Source organism: Hippichthys cyanospilos, chromosome 10, assembly GCF_059441005.1.
Source record: "Hippichthys cyanospilos isolate Australia breed blue-spotted pipefish chromosome 10, RoL_Hcya_1.0, whole genome shotgun sequence".
In the NCBI taxonomy this organism is placed as follows: Eukaryota; Metazoa; Chordata; class Actinopteri; order Syngnathiformes; family Syngnathidae; genus Hippichthys; species Hippichthys cyanospilos.
The window spans coordinates 781,944-798,523 of NC_142378.1; the positions used below are offsets into that span (position 1 = coordinate 781,944).

The following is a 16,580-nucleotide window of genomic DNA, read 5'->3' on the forward strand; positions in this document are numbered from 1 at the left end:
AGATGCTGAATTATAATGAAGCCTGTAGCCAATGAGGACCAGCGGATACAACTCATTGGTCGACGGACAGGCCAATCTGTGCCGATGGAGATTGGCCGTGCAGTCTTCCTCATGAAACTCACACTGCTCGGAGTGAGAGGAGGACGAGGTTTTCACCTCGTTTGCAGCACATTGCTCTTCTAGTTCAACAAACAAAAAGCAGAAAAAACGAAAACGGAAAAATTCACATCATTCACGACTGACCAGTATCCCTATAGACAGAGTATAATTGTTTTAGTTTTTAGCCTGTTAAAGTAAAAATAAATGAACAAAATGGAACCCTTCCGTTATTTGTACGCGGCCCTCAGAGGAAAATGCCATCAAAGCGGCGCAACGTTTGCATTTTCATGCACCGTGATGAAAAAGATCAGACACGTTCAGCTGACAGGGTTTTAATGGAATGATGGAAGCGCATCAACGTCGTTAAAGATGATCTTGCCCAAGAGAGATGAAAGAATCCGGCGAAAGATGATGATTTTGATGACGGCGAGTCGGCGATGTTGACTCAGGGGCCGCGGGCCTGGAGCTTCTTGTCGGCCACCTTGAGGGCCACCCAGGTGTTGAGCATGGAGGCCCTCAGTTTGGACCACACCAGGTGATCGCTCAGACCGAAGATCTGAGCCGCGAACTGAGCGGCCGCATCCGGGGAGAGGATGGTGGCGCATCCCAGTCCTGCGCCCAAAGACGCGCTTTGAACGGGCGCCCGCTCGTATGGGGAAATGAATGGTCCCGAGGGGGACTCACCGCTCGGCATGCGGAGGGAGGACCACACGTCCCGGGAGCCCCAGTCGGGCGTGACGGGCGGGCAGTTGACGACGGGATAAGCGGTGTTCCCCGACATCACGGGGCCCAGGCCGTTGCTCCGGCCGGCCACCGCCACGAAAACCGCGGGAGTGCCGTCCCCTGGGTGAAAAGAGCTCTTTTAGATTTGCCGGAGCGACATTAAAAGAGAACATTGAAACAAAACAGGAAGAGATCTGTCGTGAATCAACTGTCGCATTAACAAAATGTTTTATTCCAAACCGCAGATAAACTTGGCCAATATTGGGGGGGGTAAATGTCACCATCTGTTTTAACCGCCAAGTCGGTCAAGGGGAAGAGACCAACCTTCGTATTCTGCTTTGATGCGAAGCGTCTCATCCGGGCCCTTGTGCGCAGAGGTGACGCGCAGCACGCAAGGAATTCCGTACGAGCCGCAGGCCTTCTTGATCTTCTCGCAGTGGGCCATGTCTGAAGTGGAGCCCATCAGAACCACCACCCTGCCGTTGGCTTGGGACTCCAGCAGCAGCTGGGGGGGCGCCACATAAATGCAGTTAGCCTCAAGGATTTAGTCGTTTCATTAAAAAAAAAAAAAAAAAATTCTAATTTTTTTATTTGTTCATTTGAAAGGCAGAAGAATACCGCAGAATACAGACATGTTGCCTTTCCATTGATGTACTTTTTAAAACATTTTCTTAATTTCTACAAGTGTTCTTACACAACTTTGGCAATTATGCAAAAAAGCTTTAAAACAATATTTTTTTTTACATTGCGATATGCTGCATTAAAGTAGCGCAACATTTTTTACTGTAGCATTTTTAATATTGTGCGTATGTTATTTACAGTACTGTATAAATTGCACTTTAATTCACTGGGAGCTGTTTTAAATACTGTATAGCGTCTTTGTTTTTTTATTACCATGTACTCAAGTAAGGCAGCCAAAACCTGTGAAAACCTTGCAGTTGTAGCAAAAGGCAACTTGCACACTGGCATATGCGCCAAAACTGACTAAAAGTCACAAAAATCTAAATCATCTTCTGATAATGATCAAAAGTATTTTTGTTGCACCTTGACCCTTTCGGAGACCCACTCAAAGTTTCTCTTCACCATTTGCATGGCCTCTGGGGTCACCTCCTTGAGGTCTCTATAAACCTGGAGAAAGGAGTAAAGTCCTTTTGGCTCTCTGCGCTCAGTCGATTCTTATCGACGACAAAAATCAAAAACTGACCTGTTTATCTTTCTGCTGGCTTCGATCTCCGGCGGGCCACAGCCTCCAGGAGTCGTTATCGATCACGTCGGCCAGAACGATCTCCTGAGTCTTGACGTTCACGCCAAACTCGATCTCAAAAGAGATTTGGGAACATGTTTCTTTTCCGCCAGTAGGGGGTAGCAACTCGCCCACTCGGGCGCAGAACGCCAATATCTCACAGTCACTCACACGTGTTGCAATCGTTTTTTTTTTATATATATTTCATTCGTTTTTCTCTTCGATTGTGGCGTTTTTTTAAACGAATAAACTTGACTAACCTAAACACACAGGCATATATTCCACCCCTACTCACCCAAAAATCTGACTCGCAAACACAAAAATGTCACACGCACTCGCAAAAATCAAACACCCCCCCCCCCCCTCGGAAAAAAAATAGAACAGCCACACACAAATCGCCCCCTAAACAGGATTCCAATCACCTCTTACTCATTCAAAAACACCGAGTCATACTCGAACAACCCCTCCTCGCAAACAGGTACCTTCATATCCACCAGCGTGCAGTTCTGCGTGGCCCAGGCCTTCTCCAGGATCTCGAAGATGGCCACGGTGCTGCGGCTCATGATGTCCACCTCGCAGCGGCCGATGGCCAAGCCGGCCGGGCTGAACTTGGCCTCCAGCAGTTGCTCCTCCGACCACTGGGGGTCGTTGTTGGCGTCGTCCTGGAGAAGACCGACACAACTCTTTCCACGCGGGGAACTTGGAGCACTCGACCCCAAATCGTGCCCAAAAGGTTCTTTTTGAACATTTTCATTTGCAATCATATACTTACTTTAAAAGTAGAAATATTGATTTCTTCATTAAAATGTGTTACACAAATTGACAAGTGTGCTGCTGCCTGCACCAGTGAATTGTTTTTTTTTTTCTTTGCTGGTGCTTTTAGCTAGGTTTCATCTATTTAAAAATATTCAGCATGAAACATTTCACAAGTTTAGCAATTTTGAGGAGTAAAAAGTTATTACTTTGTCTATAATTTGATCACAATTCTTTATGTACAGTCAATACTTGTCTAAACTTGTTTTTTTTGCCAGTTGTCAACTGGAAACAACCATGTGCTCAAGGCTCAGGTAACGATCAATCGCAGCTCAGCTTGTGTGTCATGTGACCAATAGGTGCAACATGATTGGTCATTACCCCAGCCATGAACAGGGTGATGTCTTGTCGACAGCAAGTGGGAAAATGGCTTTTACCGTGGTTCATACTTACTTTTTTTTTTTGCTGAAAATAAATTTGTCTCCCTTTAGATGTTTCTCGTTTTGTGTTGAACTTTGTTTTTAAGATTTTGTTTCAAGAAATTACTACCTGCTCTCGTCGCCATGGCAACAGAAGCCTTACTTGGTGTTGGCCTAACACTAAAGGGGAGGCTTGCATGAAACCAACACGAAAAAAAAACTGCACTAAGATCCATTTAATTCTTTATCCTAAGGATAATTTAACAAAACTATGGCAGGAAATGTTTGGTGTGGACTTACTTTAAAGAACATCTCCATCTTAAGTGGGGAGAAGCGGTACCCCTCTTTCACACCCGGGTTTCTTTTTAAGAAAGAACCGGTGGCCACCCTGCGACACACCCATTCGATGGGAATCATCTCGCAGTGCGCTGCCACGAACGCCGTGTCAGAGTGCTTCCTCACAAAGGCCGTCTTGATGCCTGCAGGACAATGGGCACGTTTGGGAAATAAGATGCAAGAAATTCGCATGCCATCAGTAAATGTACAGTACGTTCTGCTTGATTATGGGTCACAAGGTGCTCATGTGCAAAAATTTGATGGTCTCGTGAGTGGCGGGTGGGTTACACTTAGACAATTCATTCAAGCAAAGGGCACATGACCAAATTACTGCAAGCTTTGAACAGTGCAAATTGGTGTTGGAACTCATATACTCGTAATTGCGTAGTAAAGCCTATAAAATTGACTTGGAAAATCAAAACAATGAAAATGACTGGAAATAAAGTTTTGGATGACAATAGAGGAGTTCGGAATGCAGCGATTGCCATAAAATATCTAACATTTTTTTTTACTACACTGTCTCAGCGCGCCAGTTAAAATGAACTCTCTCTGATGACATATTAATAATTAAGCTAGTTTCTAGCATTGGTGATAGCAACGAGTGCGCATGCATGTAGTTTTTGTGGTTTCCTCACCAGCCTGCTGCAAAAGTTCAAACACGCAGCTCGTGGTTTTATTGGCGATGGCCGCTTTGCCCTCCATCTGGTCTTTCCTCACTGCATTCCCGGCGGTGATCTGGTCTTTGGATTGTACCAGAACCAGGCCGGGCTGATCCACGATCTCGAAGATCTGCTTGGTCTTGCCCTCGTTTAGCTTTTGGCCGATGTTCAACTCTAAAAAAAGACAACAGGAAAAAAAGCCATGTTAGAACCTGTGATTTTTTTCTTTTTAGGATAGAGTTTCAAAATCGATCGTTTCTACCTTGTGTTGAAGACATGTTTCTCTTCGACGCGCCGCAAAACTGCACGACAAATAAAACAAAAGCTGTGAGCCTGACAAAAACTTGTCAAGTGAGGATGAGAGCCGCAGGCGTGCAGAGAGCACAAGACGGAAGTAAGCGTTTCTTACCTAGTCTGGCAACCAATCACGGCCCTTCATTCACTCATTTGAACCAATCGCAAGAGCTAGCTGCTCTCACGTGGCGGGAACGCGCCCTACTCGTTAACTCGTCTTAAAAAAAAGGGACTAACGTTTTGGTCTACATTTGAAAACTTTCCATCTTTTCTTCTTTTTAGTGACACAGCGAGACAAACTCGGCGACCCGCCCGCTCAACACAATCGATTCATTCGATCGAGGTGATTTGTTATCAATTTTATCATGCAGCATGTTGACATTCATGATGACATCTTTCGTAGTTTAAGTAATGGCGCCCGTGTTACGAAACTGCCAATGCGTGTATGTGATTTGATGGAATTAGGCGACCCCGACATAATGTTAGCGCCTTTATCTGAATTTGTGCTATTTTAACGTGATTTTGTCGACTGCATCGTGTAGGAAACACGTTCTTGTTGTGGCACGTGTTCTTGAAGGGAGAAACCAAGAGTGTTGCGCATGCGCAGTTCGCCCTGTCGGCTACTCGAGACCACCAGCGGCACCAGAACCACAACCGGCGGGCTTGCGAGTCGTCTGCTGCGAAATGGAGTTCGAGGAGTCCGGTATCGGGGAGGAGTGCGGGGTCTTCGGCTGTGTGGCCGCCGGAGAGTGGCCCACTCAACTGGAGGTGGCTCAGGTGCTCACCCTAGGACTTGTGGCTTTGCAGCACAGGTAACGTAAACGGAAGCATCTTCGCGACACTTTTTTTTGTTCCTACAATCACATGAGTTTTATTTTGATTTTTTTAGAGTTACAAGTTGACTAATAACAACATATTTTTTTAATCGATATTAAATGTTTAGTAGTTCGAAAACGTGGCGTTCAAAACTAACAACGAGCTCCTATCTTAGCGTGGAGGTGGGAAAAAATGTGTGCTGAGATGCGTTCAAGGACAAACGACAATCCTCGCATGACAGTGAGGTCCAAACAGTTTCGACATTCTTCACATGCTCACTATTTGGCAGAGTAGCAAAAAATTTGTAGTAAGAGACTCAAGTTAAAGTACTCCTCCCCAGGGGCGGTTCTAGGTTTGAGAGGTTAAAGGTTACAAAGCTCCCTCCTAGTCAATTTAACTTGATTTGTTTTGCACGTTTGGACACAATTCAATTCCCATAGTTATGAAAGAAAAGGATAACACTTTTTGGGCAGGACACACTGCAAGCTGCCATGTTTCTGGTCACTTGAAACGGTTCCTTGCTAGCGTCGGCTAAATCTTAGACAAACAATTTAAACGATGAGCTACGACTACATTCGCCATCGATATTTACAATTCCGTGCAGTCAATATTCATGTCAGCGTTGAAATTCTTGTTTCTGAAACATTGACAAAATGTTGTTTACATGCGTTCCTGACAGCATTATGGTAGTTGTTACCCTAATTGAAACCACGGCGTGCTGATAACTCCATGACGCAAATAGACATTAGGGCTGCTTCTTATGTTGTACCATTAATAAATCACATTATATCCGTGTCACTCATCAGAGTAAAAAAAAGTAGTTGGTTTCCTCCTCTCTCCACAAGTGTGGCTTTATGCTGTGTCTTTAGTTTGTTTCTTTTGTTTAAAAACTAAAGACATAAATTTAAGATTTTAATTGTTTGATCCGGCTTTGATGGAGGAAAAATGTGGAGGAAAAACAGCCTGGTGAAGCGATAACAACAAATAACATTGTTTATTTTTCAACAGCTGCTTTTTAAAACGCCCAATTATTGCCAGTATTTGAGTTTTGAAGAGGTTATTGAAAGCGTGTAAAGCAGTCAGTGAGGATAGGTAGCGATAAAACAGTGTCGCTAAAGGCAGCGTTCAAATCGGCCGCTCAGAGCCTGTTTGGTCTCTTAAACTAATAATATATAACTGAAGCTGTTTAAGCTATGAACTCAGCTATTTTGTTTATATATAGTATAGGTGGTATGGATGTGTGTTTTTGTGTATAAGTATTATGGGAGTTACAATATATTCAAAAGATAACGTTAGTCACAGAAAAATATCAGCAACAAAAACGGTGGGCCGCTAATAGCGCTCATGCCAGAGTTTGGACACCAGCCTAAATAACATCGATGGAATGCATACCTAAAAAGGGTGGGTGGGAAACTGGGGTGTCAAATTCGTTTTGGCTCGCGGGCCGCATAGAGGAAAGTCTATTTCCAAGTAACCGGACCAATAAAATCATGGAATATATTTATATAACTACTAAACAACTTAAAATGTATCATTCTTTCTTAATACTGTCCAAAACAGTACAAGCACAACATCGATCACAAAACGTTAACATTACTATGAACTCTTTCAAGCATTATTGTTCACTCACCTTTCAAGGCCAACAGAATATTGTGTGCTATGTCTAAGTAACGTATGAAAGAGTGACTTCCATTCCTCACTTGGAGTTGCATGTAGATTATAGCTGTGTAAACACTGCCATCCAATGGTCACAGTTATCACTACGGTGCTCAATTGGCTTATATTAGGCAAGCATTAGTCAAGGGTGACAGCTCCTCGCCATAAAGAAACGTATTTGACCAGAATTGTATTATTTATTATTGCTGTTTCTATTTTAAAAGACGGGAATTCTCGTCCGTGGCACCGAATGAGTTAATTATTAAAAACAGATTCCAGTTTTTCCATTTATTGAAAAAAAATCAGCTAATTTTTATACTTACTTATACTGACCAAATTATCTCACGGGCCAGATTGCTCCCGTTTGTGGGCCAGAACCCGCCCACGGGCCGTATGTTTGACACCGCATATCTGGCGCCAGGCAATTGTTTTTATTTCCGACCGAGAAAACAAAATGGCACCAGGTGGCAAATGCGTTCACACCCCTTCCCCTACCCAAGCAAATGAAATGTCACCTAACGCCGTCACGGTAACGTGATCCGCATCACGCGCACATGCTTAATTTGGTTTGGACCTCGATTTGCCAGAGCGGTGAGCCGGAGTGAACTTCCGCGGATGAAGCGACTGCCCGATTATGATGATTGTAATAATTACCTGCTTGTCCGACGGCGCATCTCGGTAGGCCGTTGAGCAGACCGAAAAGACTTCGATGATGGGAACGTGAGCCTGCTCTTCCTTAATGCTCACGTTGTCCGCCATTTTTTTCTCTGGTGTCAGGAGAGTGTCTGGGGAAGGAAAGAAAAGCACGATTTTTACTTCTATTGTTTTTTCTAATGAGCGCAAAGGGGTTTTTGGACGGTCGCGTCACGAGTGCGGCCTTTTGTCCGCGCTGACAAACGTCCCACTATCCGTACAAAATTCATTAGGGGGCCAATCATGGGACTCGGGTCGGGAATTACAAAGGCTCGCGGCCGTCACGTGAAGTCGTTGCGCGATCACCGGACGCATTTCAAACCTTCGTCGTCCGCCTTCCTCTTCCTCCCTCGCCCCGGCGGCAAAGATTCACCGTGCGTCCGGCTGCTCTCGCAGGATCCTGAAAACCAAAGATAGAAATGATGTTTGTTACACGTTGTTAGAGAGTATCATTTTAAACGTTATATTGTACACAACAGAACATTTTTTTGGTTAATCATTTATCGGTTCATATTGTCTAAAAAGCCTGTTTGTTGAAAGATAAATAAAAGACCGCAGTACCGAGGGAAATTTTGGAAGCGTAAAAAAAATCAATACAATGACACACGTAGTAGATATTTTTTAAAGAAATAAATGAGTAAATTCAATAAAAAATGACAGAAAAAGATTGGGAGCAGTGAGGTCAATTCTCATTTTTATCTCTGAATTTTGAATTGATTGTTAGAATTCTCATTTTATTCTCATTTTGACAGAATTCAGATTTTCCCTTATTCTCAGAATTCGTGCTCTAAAATATGGCTATATTTTCAAAATTCTGACTTTTATTTTCAAAACACTCGTGACAAGTATGTCAATAAAATGAGAATTCCGAGAATTAAAATCAGGATTCCGAGTGTAGTGCGAAATCGTCTTCCGGGGAAAAAAAAAATAGAAAAAGAAAAGCTGAAGTAAAGGTGCACCTAATGAAGCGTCCTGTGGGCGCCACCGCTCCAAGCCATGACTACTTCCTGTTTTCGTCACTCGTTCTCCCTGCGGCGCCCGTGCCGGAACGATCGGAGAAAGCGACCCCGAGAGGCCCGTTCTTTCCTCCGCCTCGCTCGCCGCGGGAGCCTCGCCCTCCGGCGCGGCGGTCGGGTCCGGCGGCGGGCCCCGCGTCCTTCGGTTCATAATGGCGTCCACCTCGCCGTAATACCTCATGAGGCGCTTGGGGTCGGCGGCGTCCGTCTTGCCTTTCTGGAGCGAGCGGTACAGGTACTTGAGGTTCTTGTACTTGGTGTGGCACTGCTTCCAGTCGCGTTCGATCCCCCGCCGCATCAGCCGCTCGGAGATTTGCGTGAAGACGTCCCGCTTCCTGGTGGAGCTCTCCAGCTGGCGCCGCACCCGCTCGTCGGACCACGCCTCGATTAGCGCTCGAACCTCCTGATCGCTCCAGTTCCGACCCGTGTCCGACACGGTCGGCGCGCGGAGCCCGTCCGGCCGCTTCGCCGCCGGGTCGGCCGCTGTCGAATTGACGGCGTTAGGGAATGAACGTCGGAAGCCATCTGGATTTTTTGGCTTTCTTTTTTTACCTGTTCCTCTTCGTTGGGAATCCGTGTCGCCGTCCGCGTCCAATTGGTCGCCGTTTTCATCTGGCAGCGCAATAATCGATACTTAGTCGTAAGGCAGGCCGATAAAGCCGAAATAATTCCGTCATTTTGGACGATTGTGATTCAGTTGGATCATAGTAGAAGAAATAAACCCAACAAACATTGATTTAAAGTCTTGGCAAAAATTCCACCTTGAGGTTCTGTGAGCATTCTGGATGATTTGATTTTAATGGCAGAAACTAACCCAACAAGCATTGATTTAAGTTTAGGTTCCTTTCTGTGTGATGACTGCCTATTGAGCAAAAACATCGCCATATCACGGTATTAAAATTACAGCTGTAAAATGATATTCTTTGAAATATTTGGGAACATGTTAGTTTTTTTCGTTTATTTTTTTTTTGTTCTGTTTTATTCTGAGTAAGTTTTGGTTCTTTGGGCAAACTATTATATATAACTATATATATATAACTATATATATAACATATATATATATATATATATATATATATATACTGTATATATATATACTGTATATATACTGTATATAATTTAAGGACAGCAGTATTTTGATCATTTTTGTGTCATCTTCTTCCATACCATTCTCCCAGTATTTTACCCGAGGCAGGGCACAGTCCTAGTAGTGTGATAACCGAGTGGTCGAGGCATGTGGTCACCATCTGGGTGAAATTTCAGCCCTCTAGTGTCCTCTTTCAATGATTTCCCTTTGATGTGAAGATCAAAGGAGTGAACAAAATACCGCACAAGGGTTAATCAACAGAGCAAAAAGGCATCTGAGTTTGGGGGGTAAAAGCGCCTTTCCTGCCATTGACTTCAAAGAGGCGGCACGTTTACTCAAATCATCAATCAGCCACTTTGACACCCCTGATATAGAGAGTTCTCGTCAACGCAAATGAGTAGCACTTTAGTTTTGCGTTAATTCCCTCACTGTAGCCATTCGGAACAGTATTGTGACAGGGCGACCGAATCGTGACCTTAAACCCAAACCGCGATTTCCTTTTTGAGCTATGCTAGTCTTTAGCAAAGCATCAAAGGGATCGTGTGTAAGATTTAGAGCATTTTTCATTACGGCCAGCAGGAGGTGCTGCAGGCGATGCATTTACCATTGCGCGTAACAAACATGGCCACCTCCAGAGAAGTGCCACCCAGGAAGTAATATAATTTCATGATAACTAGACCTACGATTGTATTTAAAACACACTGTCCCTTTAGTACAACATCATCAGAAATCCCAATGTCTTGAAATTTGCCGAGATTTCACATTATACGCTTAGGTTCCGCACGAAAGGTTAATTTTTTTGATGGAATCCCAAATCGCAATCTCCCTCTTGGCCACGAAGAGGTAGCGAACAACACGGCATACGTACAATTGTCAATCTCGATGACGACGTCGCTTTTGGAAAGCGCCGGCGTCTTCTCCTCGTCGTACAGCCTCCTCCTCATCCCCAAAGAGCCCTCCTCCAGACCCCGGTCTAGCAAAATGGCCTCCACCTCGTGGAAAAACTTCATGTATTTCCCGGGGCTGCTGCGGCCTCCGCGGGCGGCGTGGGTGCTTTTGGCCATCTTGTAATCGTACTTGAGGTTCTTGTACTTGGTGCGGCACTGTTTCCAGTTTCGTACCACGCCGAAGGTGCGCTGCATCTGGCCCGAGATCTCCTGGAAGATGTACTTGTTGTGCAGCGTGCTCTTGAGGCTCTCCCGGACGCGCCGGTCGGCCCAGACGCACAGTAGCGCTCGCACTTCGTCGTCCGTCCAGTGGCGGCCTTCCTCCACCCCGACCGGTCCTGCTTTGTGAGGCCGTTAGATGTTCACAATGTTGTAGGGATTCGCAAAAAACAAACAAAAAAACAAAAACAACACTACACTATATAAATGATGCGTTTAATTCATTAAAACGAGGCAACGATTACAAGCAATGTTATGATTCAATTTCACTGAGTAAATATGTGTGGCACCGAAGAAAACAAAAGAGAGTTAATTAACTTTAAATATCTTTTTCTCATGTGTGTAATCATTTTTGACATTACCTAAAGTAGTATACTGTATATTTTGAAATTTGAAAGGACGAAAAATGACTAATTGATTCAAATTTGCTGAAAATTAAATGCTCGGTTCTAAGTATGCTTCATTTTTTTTCATTGGTTTGCACTCAACGATTAAGTTAGCTGTGTTGCCCTATGTGCCAAAATTTTGCCCTGTCTTTTGTGAATTTGAATTATTTACTATATTTATTTTAGAATATTATTATTTGTAAGTATCAAGCCTTGAAGCCTTGTTTATATCCTGCTTGTTAAAGAAGAGCAATAAATTGGCGTGTTTGACCAAACATGACAAATAATTGTCATTAATAATTGTGATTTTAATATTGACCAAAATATTTGTGATTATTATTTTGGCTGTAATTGTGCAGCCCTACATCATACTGACTTAAAATGTGTATATTCAGTGTGTACAATGATTTCAATGCAAATTTGTATTGTGAATGTTTTAATTGTAACAGAATCTTTCATGTGTATATATCTATGTACGGTCCTTGACAAGTTTCTCACGTAGCCCCTTTGCAAAATATTCCCTTCCCCGCCCCAAGTTTTACCTTCAGGAGCCGAGGAGGCGTAGACGCCCCTGTGGCGCGTCCCCGGTCCCTCCATCGCGGCGTCGGGCCGAGGCCCCCTCTCGCTTTCAAGGCCGAGGCGGGTCCCGGCGGTCACGTTTGGGCGCTGAGCCTCCTCGGAAGACGATGGAAGCCGAAATGTGACTCTGCCCTGAGCCTCGCGCTGAGCCGCCGCCTCGTCCCTCCCCCTCGCCGGAGCCAGCTCGTTCGCTTGAGGCCGACGTGGAAGCGCTTTCCCCGCCCCCCGGACCCGTCTGCCGCTCGGTTCCCTAGGCAACCGGGCGGCTAAGCCCAAAAGAAACGCCCCCGCGCAGGAAAGCGGCCTCACCACTGGCTTAAGCTACGTGCCGAGGGGGAGGGGCCAAGTGTAATCCGAGAAGCGGCTCGGTAAATCGAGTGGAACTGCAGCAAGGCGGCAACTGCTCCGAGACGGAACAACTCCTGAGCTGCCCCCTCCCCTTGCCCGCAGCCTTTTTAAGATTTTGCTTCCCGCTCTCTGAAACCTGCCTGCTTTGCCTGCAGGCTCGGCGCTTGGATATGTTTCTGCGTGTTTCATGCTGCAAAGACAAAAAGGCCAATGATTACACTGAAGACGTAACCAAAAAAACAACAAAAATGTGCCCAAGCGTTTGGAATTGTTCCCGTTTTTTTTTCCCCACCATCTTTTGTCTACTATAATTTTGTATTTATACATTTTGTAGAATACTAAGTTCTACGTTTTGTCATCTATGATTCCATTACTGTCATTAATGTTTTTTTTTTTTGGTCCTCAGGGGTCAGGAAAGCGCCGGGGTCGTTACAAGTGATGGCGCCTGTCCACCGACGTACACAACCCACAAGGTTGGCACCAATCCCCTCTCAGAAACTCCATCAAGGTTCACAGGAGATTCAATGGCCTTCCCGTTAATAATCGCATGTGATTTCTTTTCAGGGCATGGGATTGGTGAGCACCGCTTTCCCCCCCGAGGCGCTCCTGAAACTGCGTTACGCCAACCTGGGAATCTGTCACACGCGCTACTCCACCACCGGCATGTCGGAGCTGCAGAACTGCCAACCTTTTGTGGTGGACACGCTGCATGGTCAAATTGCGGTGGCGCACAATGGAGAGCTGGTCAACGCGCACGCCCTGCGAAAAAAGGTCTCTCATACATATATATACACGTACACACCCGTAATTGTGAAAAACTATAGTTTCTCAAAGTCATCATTTGAGAGAACACAGCTTTTTAAGGGATTACCAAGTATTTGAAAGGGAAGTCAAGGAGTTGACGACAAAATGTGCCCTCAAGTGTCTAAGCATGGTATTCCGATTTATGTTGTGTTTGTGGAATTTGAATTTTTGTGGTGGCCGTGTTGCCACTTCCTGAAGAGAATTTATGACTTGACTTTATCATTCTAAAGGAAAGAAAGTCTCAGTTACGTTTTTAAAGGGCAATAAAAAATCATCATCATCATTAATCATCGATCGTTCCGGCTAATTAACAAGGGGGAAAACAACGGCGCTGAAACCACGGGTTCGCCTTTGCGGAGGTAATAACGCAGCCAGCCAGCAATGTTTCCTTTTTGCACGCAGGTGATGCGCCACGGCGTGGGCCTGTCCACCAGCTCGGACAGCGAGCTCATCACTCAGCTGCTGGCCTTCACGCCGCCCCAGGAGGAGCTGGACGCACCCAACTGGGTGGCCAGGTTGGTTATCCCAACTCCTTACTTGTGATCATGACAGCCATGGACTCATCCTTCCGTAGGATTAAAAACCTGATGACGGAGACGCCGACGTCGTACTCGCTGTTGGTGTTGTTCAAAGACGTCATTTACGCCGTACGGGACCCCTACGGGAACAGGCCCCTCTGCATCGGACGTGTGGTTCCCATCTCTAAACTGCACAATTCAGGTAGTCGCGAATGTCACCTGACCAAACACACGAGCGGCGATTGGCTGTTTCCGCCGCCCTGAGCAACGGGGATGGCATTATCAGTCCACGGAAAGTGGCAAAATGTGGCAAAAGTATAAAAAAAATTTAGTCAGCGACAATTTTGTCAAATTTTTTTGTCAGGTGGCGGGGAAGGGGACACCGAAGGCTGGGTAGTGTCCTCGGAGTCTTGCAGCTTCCAGTCCATCGGCGCCAAGTACGTCTTCTGTCGACAGTATTTCTTCTTTGAATCTATTTCCACTTCTGGTGACCGTCTTCGTCCCCCTGTTGGATGTCTCAGGTATTACAGAGAGGTCCTCCCAGGAGAGATTGTCCAAATATCCCGGCACGGCGTTAAGTCTTTGAGTGTGGTGCCTCGGCGTGAGGGAGACCTTCCCGCCTTCTGCATATTTGAATATGTTTACTTTGCCAGACCCGACTCCATTTTTGAAGGTTGCTTTTCGCTTTACGGTGTCCTAAAATTGTCACCTGAGAGGGAATGTATGTAGAACGTAATGCTTACGGTGCGATCTCGCAACAGGACAGATGGTGTATACCGTCAGACAGCGCTGCGGTCGACAACTGGCCATCGAGGCGCCGACGGACGCCGACGTCGTCAGCACCGTACCGGAGTCGGCCACTCCCGCCGCACTGGGTTACGCCCAGCAGGTCCTCCGGAGGCTAATTGGAAAAAGACAAGCGACACATGGTCCTCCTCGGTCGTAAACTCAATATTTCTCACAGTCCGGCCTGCCCTACATCGAGGTTTTGTGCAAGAACCGCTACGTCGGCAGGACCTTCATCCAGCCCAACACCCGCCTGAGGCAGCTGGGAGTGGCCAAGAAATTTGGCGCCCTGACGGACAACTTCGCGGGCAAGCGGGTCGTGCTGATCGACGACTCCATCGTCAGGGGCAACACCATCTCGCCCATCATTAAACTACTGAAGGAGGCGGGTGCCACAGAGGTGCGTTCTTCTTCTTCTTCCTCATTAATATCCAGCGGCAATAGAATCTAGGCTCGGTTAATCGAATTTTAATCGCGATCGCGATCCTGGCTGCCGCGATTGATTAAGCTGATCCTCTGCAATGCTAACATTTAAAAAGCCGTCTACACAAATGTCAAAACAAGCACTTTGTCATCCTACCATCAGAGGGCACTGTTTGCCATGTCTTGGGTGAATTTGTTTTAATTATTTACTTAAGTTTATTATTATTTGTAAGTATCAAGCCTTGAAGCCATGTTTATATAATGCTTGTTCAAAAAGAGGGCAAGAAATAGACATGTTTAACCAAACATGATGAATAATCGCGATTTCAATACTGACCATAATAATCGTGCTTTTGCTTAAAATGACCTTTAGCTCTGATGCGGGTTCCAAATAACCTCATGAGTCCTTTACTTCACCTCAAAGACAACATAGTATGTCAAATTAAAAACACGTAGGTTAAGAACTTGTGTAATTTTATTCAATTCACAAAATAAACTAAAAATATGAAGTCGATTCTACGGATAATTCATGTTTACGGTTTCTACCCGGTGTGGGAGCACATCCGATCGGCTGCATGAACTGCGAAGCGTTGGGGTTACCTCCGTAGCTCATGGATGAGAAAAAATGGAGTGACTCATTGATGGCGGGGAAACAAACGTAACGTCATTTTAGTAACGTATTTGTTGTAAATTGGTCGAAGGTGACCAATTTACGACAAATGTTATTTGTGACAGCCATTTGGGGTCGTAAAGCCATAGCGGCGTGTTCAGGGGCCCTAAAAACAGAGGGGCCAATGTCGGTTCAGAATGTGCAGGCTATTGGTTTGAAAAGATGTCCCCTACATAGAAATGACCGGATGGGTGCAGTACTACATGTCTCCAGCAGAGAGCGCGCTCCCTCGACAGTTGAATTAAGTACAGTATTTGGGTCAGGTTAGTGATTTTTGGCCGCATCGTTAAAGCTGCCTAGGAAAGAATCCCGTCCGGTTTAGACCTTGTACGGGCGGAGTCAAACCTTTGCGTCCATCCACACATCCAGCTCGTTTTGAACATCTAAACGGAACATCATTTTAGTAAGGTATCGGGGTTAATCCATGATGAGCCACACTCCTCCCTGATAGGTCCACATCAGAGTGGCTTCCCCTCCCATCAAGTTCCCCTGCTACATGGGCATCAACATTCCCACGAAAGAGGAACTCATCGCCAACAAGCCCGAGTTCCGGGACATCGCCGGATACATCGGTAAGCGCCGAGAAGTCCGCCTAACGTTCTGCTTCCGCTGACCGCCGCCGTGTCGCGTTCAGGCGCCGACAGCGTGCAGTACCTGACAGTGGAAGGGTTGGTGACGGCGGTCCAGAAGGGAATCGCCTCTATGCAGGCTGACAAAATGATCGACTCCTCTTGCAAGTCAAGTGGCAGGGTGGGGCACTGCACCGCGTGTCTGACCGGGAAGTACCCCGTGGAATTGGATTGGTAAACTGGCCTGGCGAGTGCCCTCCATTTTGCAGTCAACGCTTTGTTACAGCAACTGAACGCTACTGACCTCTAGTGGTTGGATTAATTGGATTTGTAAATAGAACACCTTAGTTTGCCCGTTTTTTTAGGACCAGATTTGTCATTTATGTTTAAAAAAAATGCATATGCACGAGCGACCAAAGATTTTCCTTTTTATAGGAGCATTTGAGTTTTGTACTAAAACGATGTTCTCTCCCTGCAATAACATGCAGTTTTCTTTCATGGGGGGGGGGGAATAAAACTGACTGAATTTACCAAGAA

General features: G+C 45.6%; 2 protein-coding genes across 5 annotated transcripts; one reads left to right on the forward strand and one right to left on the reverse strand.

The window, feature by feature from the left end:
- Positions 1 to 415: 415 nt before the first annotated feature.
- Positions 416 to 12,106, reverse strand: paics (phosphoribosylaminoimidazole carboxylase, phosphoribosylaminoimidazole succinocarboxamide synthetase). 2 transcript variants are annotated; one of them, XM_088425161.1, is made up of 15 exons: positions 11,889 to 12,106; positions 10,663 to 11,079; positions 9,260 to 9,319; positions 8,651 to 9,190; positions 8,014 to 8,091; positions 7,653 to 7,783; positions 4,495 to 4,534; positions 4,209 to 4,406; positions 3,538 to 3,716; positions 2,548 to 2,727; positions 2,027 to 2,140; positions 1,867 to 1,950; positions 1,147 to 1,327; positions 784 to 942; positions 416 to 711 (listed from the first exon to the last, which is right to left on the reverse strand). In XM_088425161.1, the coding sequence occupies exons 1-15, from the start codon at positions 11,941 to 11,943 to the stop codon at positions 545 to 547; spliced, it is 2,583 nt and encodes an 860-aa protein (XP_088281287.1). In that variant the 5' UTR covers positions 11,944 to 12,106; the 3' UTR covers positions 416 to 544. The 2 variants fall into 2 exon arrangements, with proteins under 2 accessions (XP_088281287.1, XP_088281286.1); XM_088425160.1 differs by having other exon boundaries at positions 10,663 to 11,082.
- On the forward strand, positions 4,704 to 16,574 carry ppat (phosphoribosyl pyrophosphate amidotransferase). 3 transcript variants are annotated; one of them, XM_088425162.1, is made up of 12 exons: positions 4,704 to 4,869; positions 5,069 to 5,338; positions 12,680 to 12,746; positions 12,838 to 13,044; positions 13,480 to 13,592; positions 13,652 to 13,797; positions 13,960 to 14,032; positions 14,117 to 14,268; positions 14,357 to 14,484; positions 14,560 to 14,781; positions 15,926 to 16,046; positions 16,109 to 16,574. In XM_088425162.1, exons 2-12 carry the CDS (start codon positions 5,211 to 5,213, stop codon positions 16,279 to 16,281), a joined length of 1,530 nt encoding a protein of 509 aa, XP_088281288.1. In that variant the 5' UTR covers positions 4,704 to 4,869; positions 5,069 to 5,210; the 3' UTR covers positions 16,282 to 16,574. The 3 variants fall into 3 exon arrangements, with proteins under 3 accessions (XP_088281288.1, XP_088281289.1, XP_088281290.1); XM_088425163.1 differs by having other exon boundaries at positions 4,705 to 4,869; positions 5,104 to 5,338; XM_088425164.1 differs by having other exon boundaries at positions 4,714 to 4,869; positions 5,134 to 5,338.
- The last annotated feature ends 6 nt before the right edge of the window (positions 16,575 to 16,580 follow it).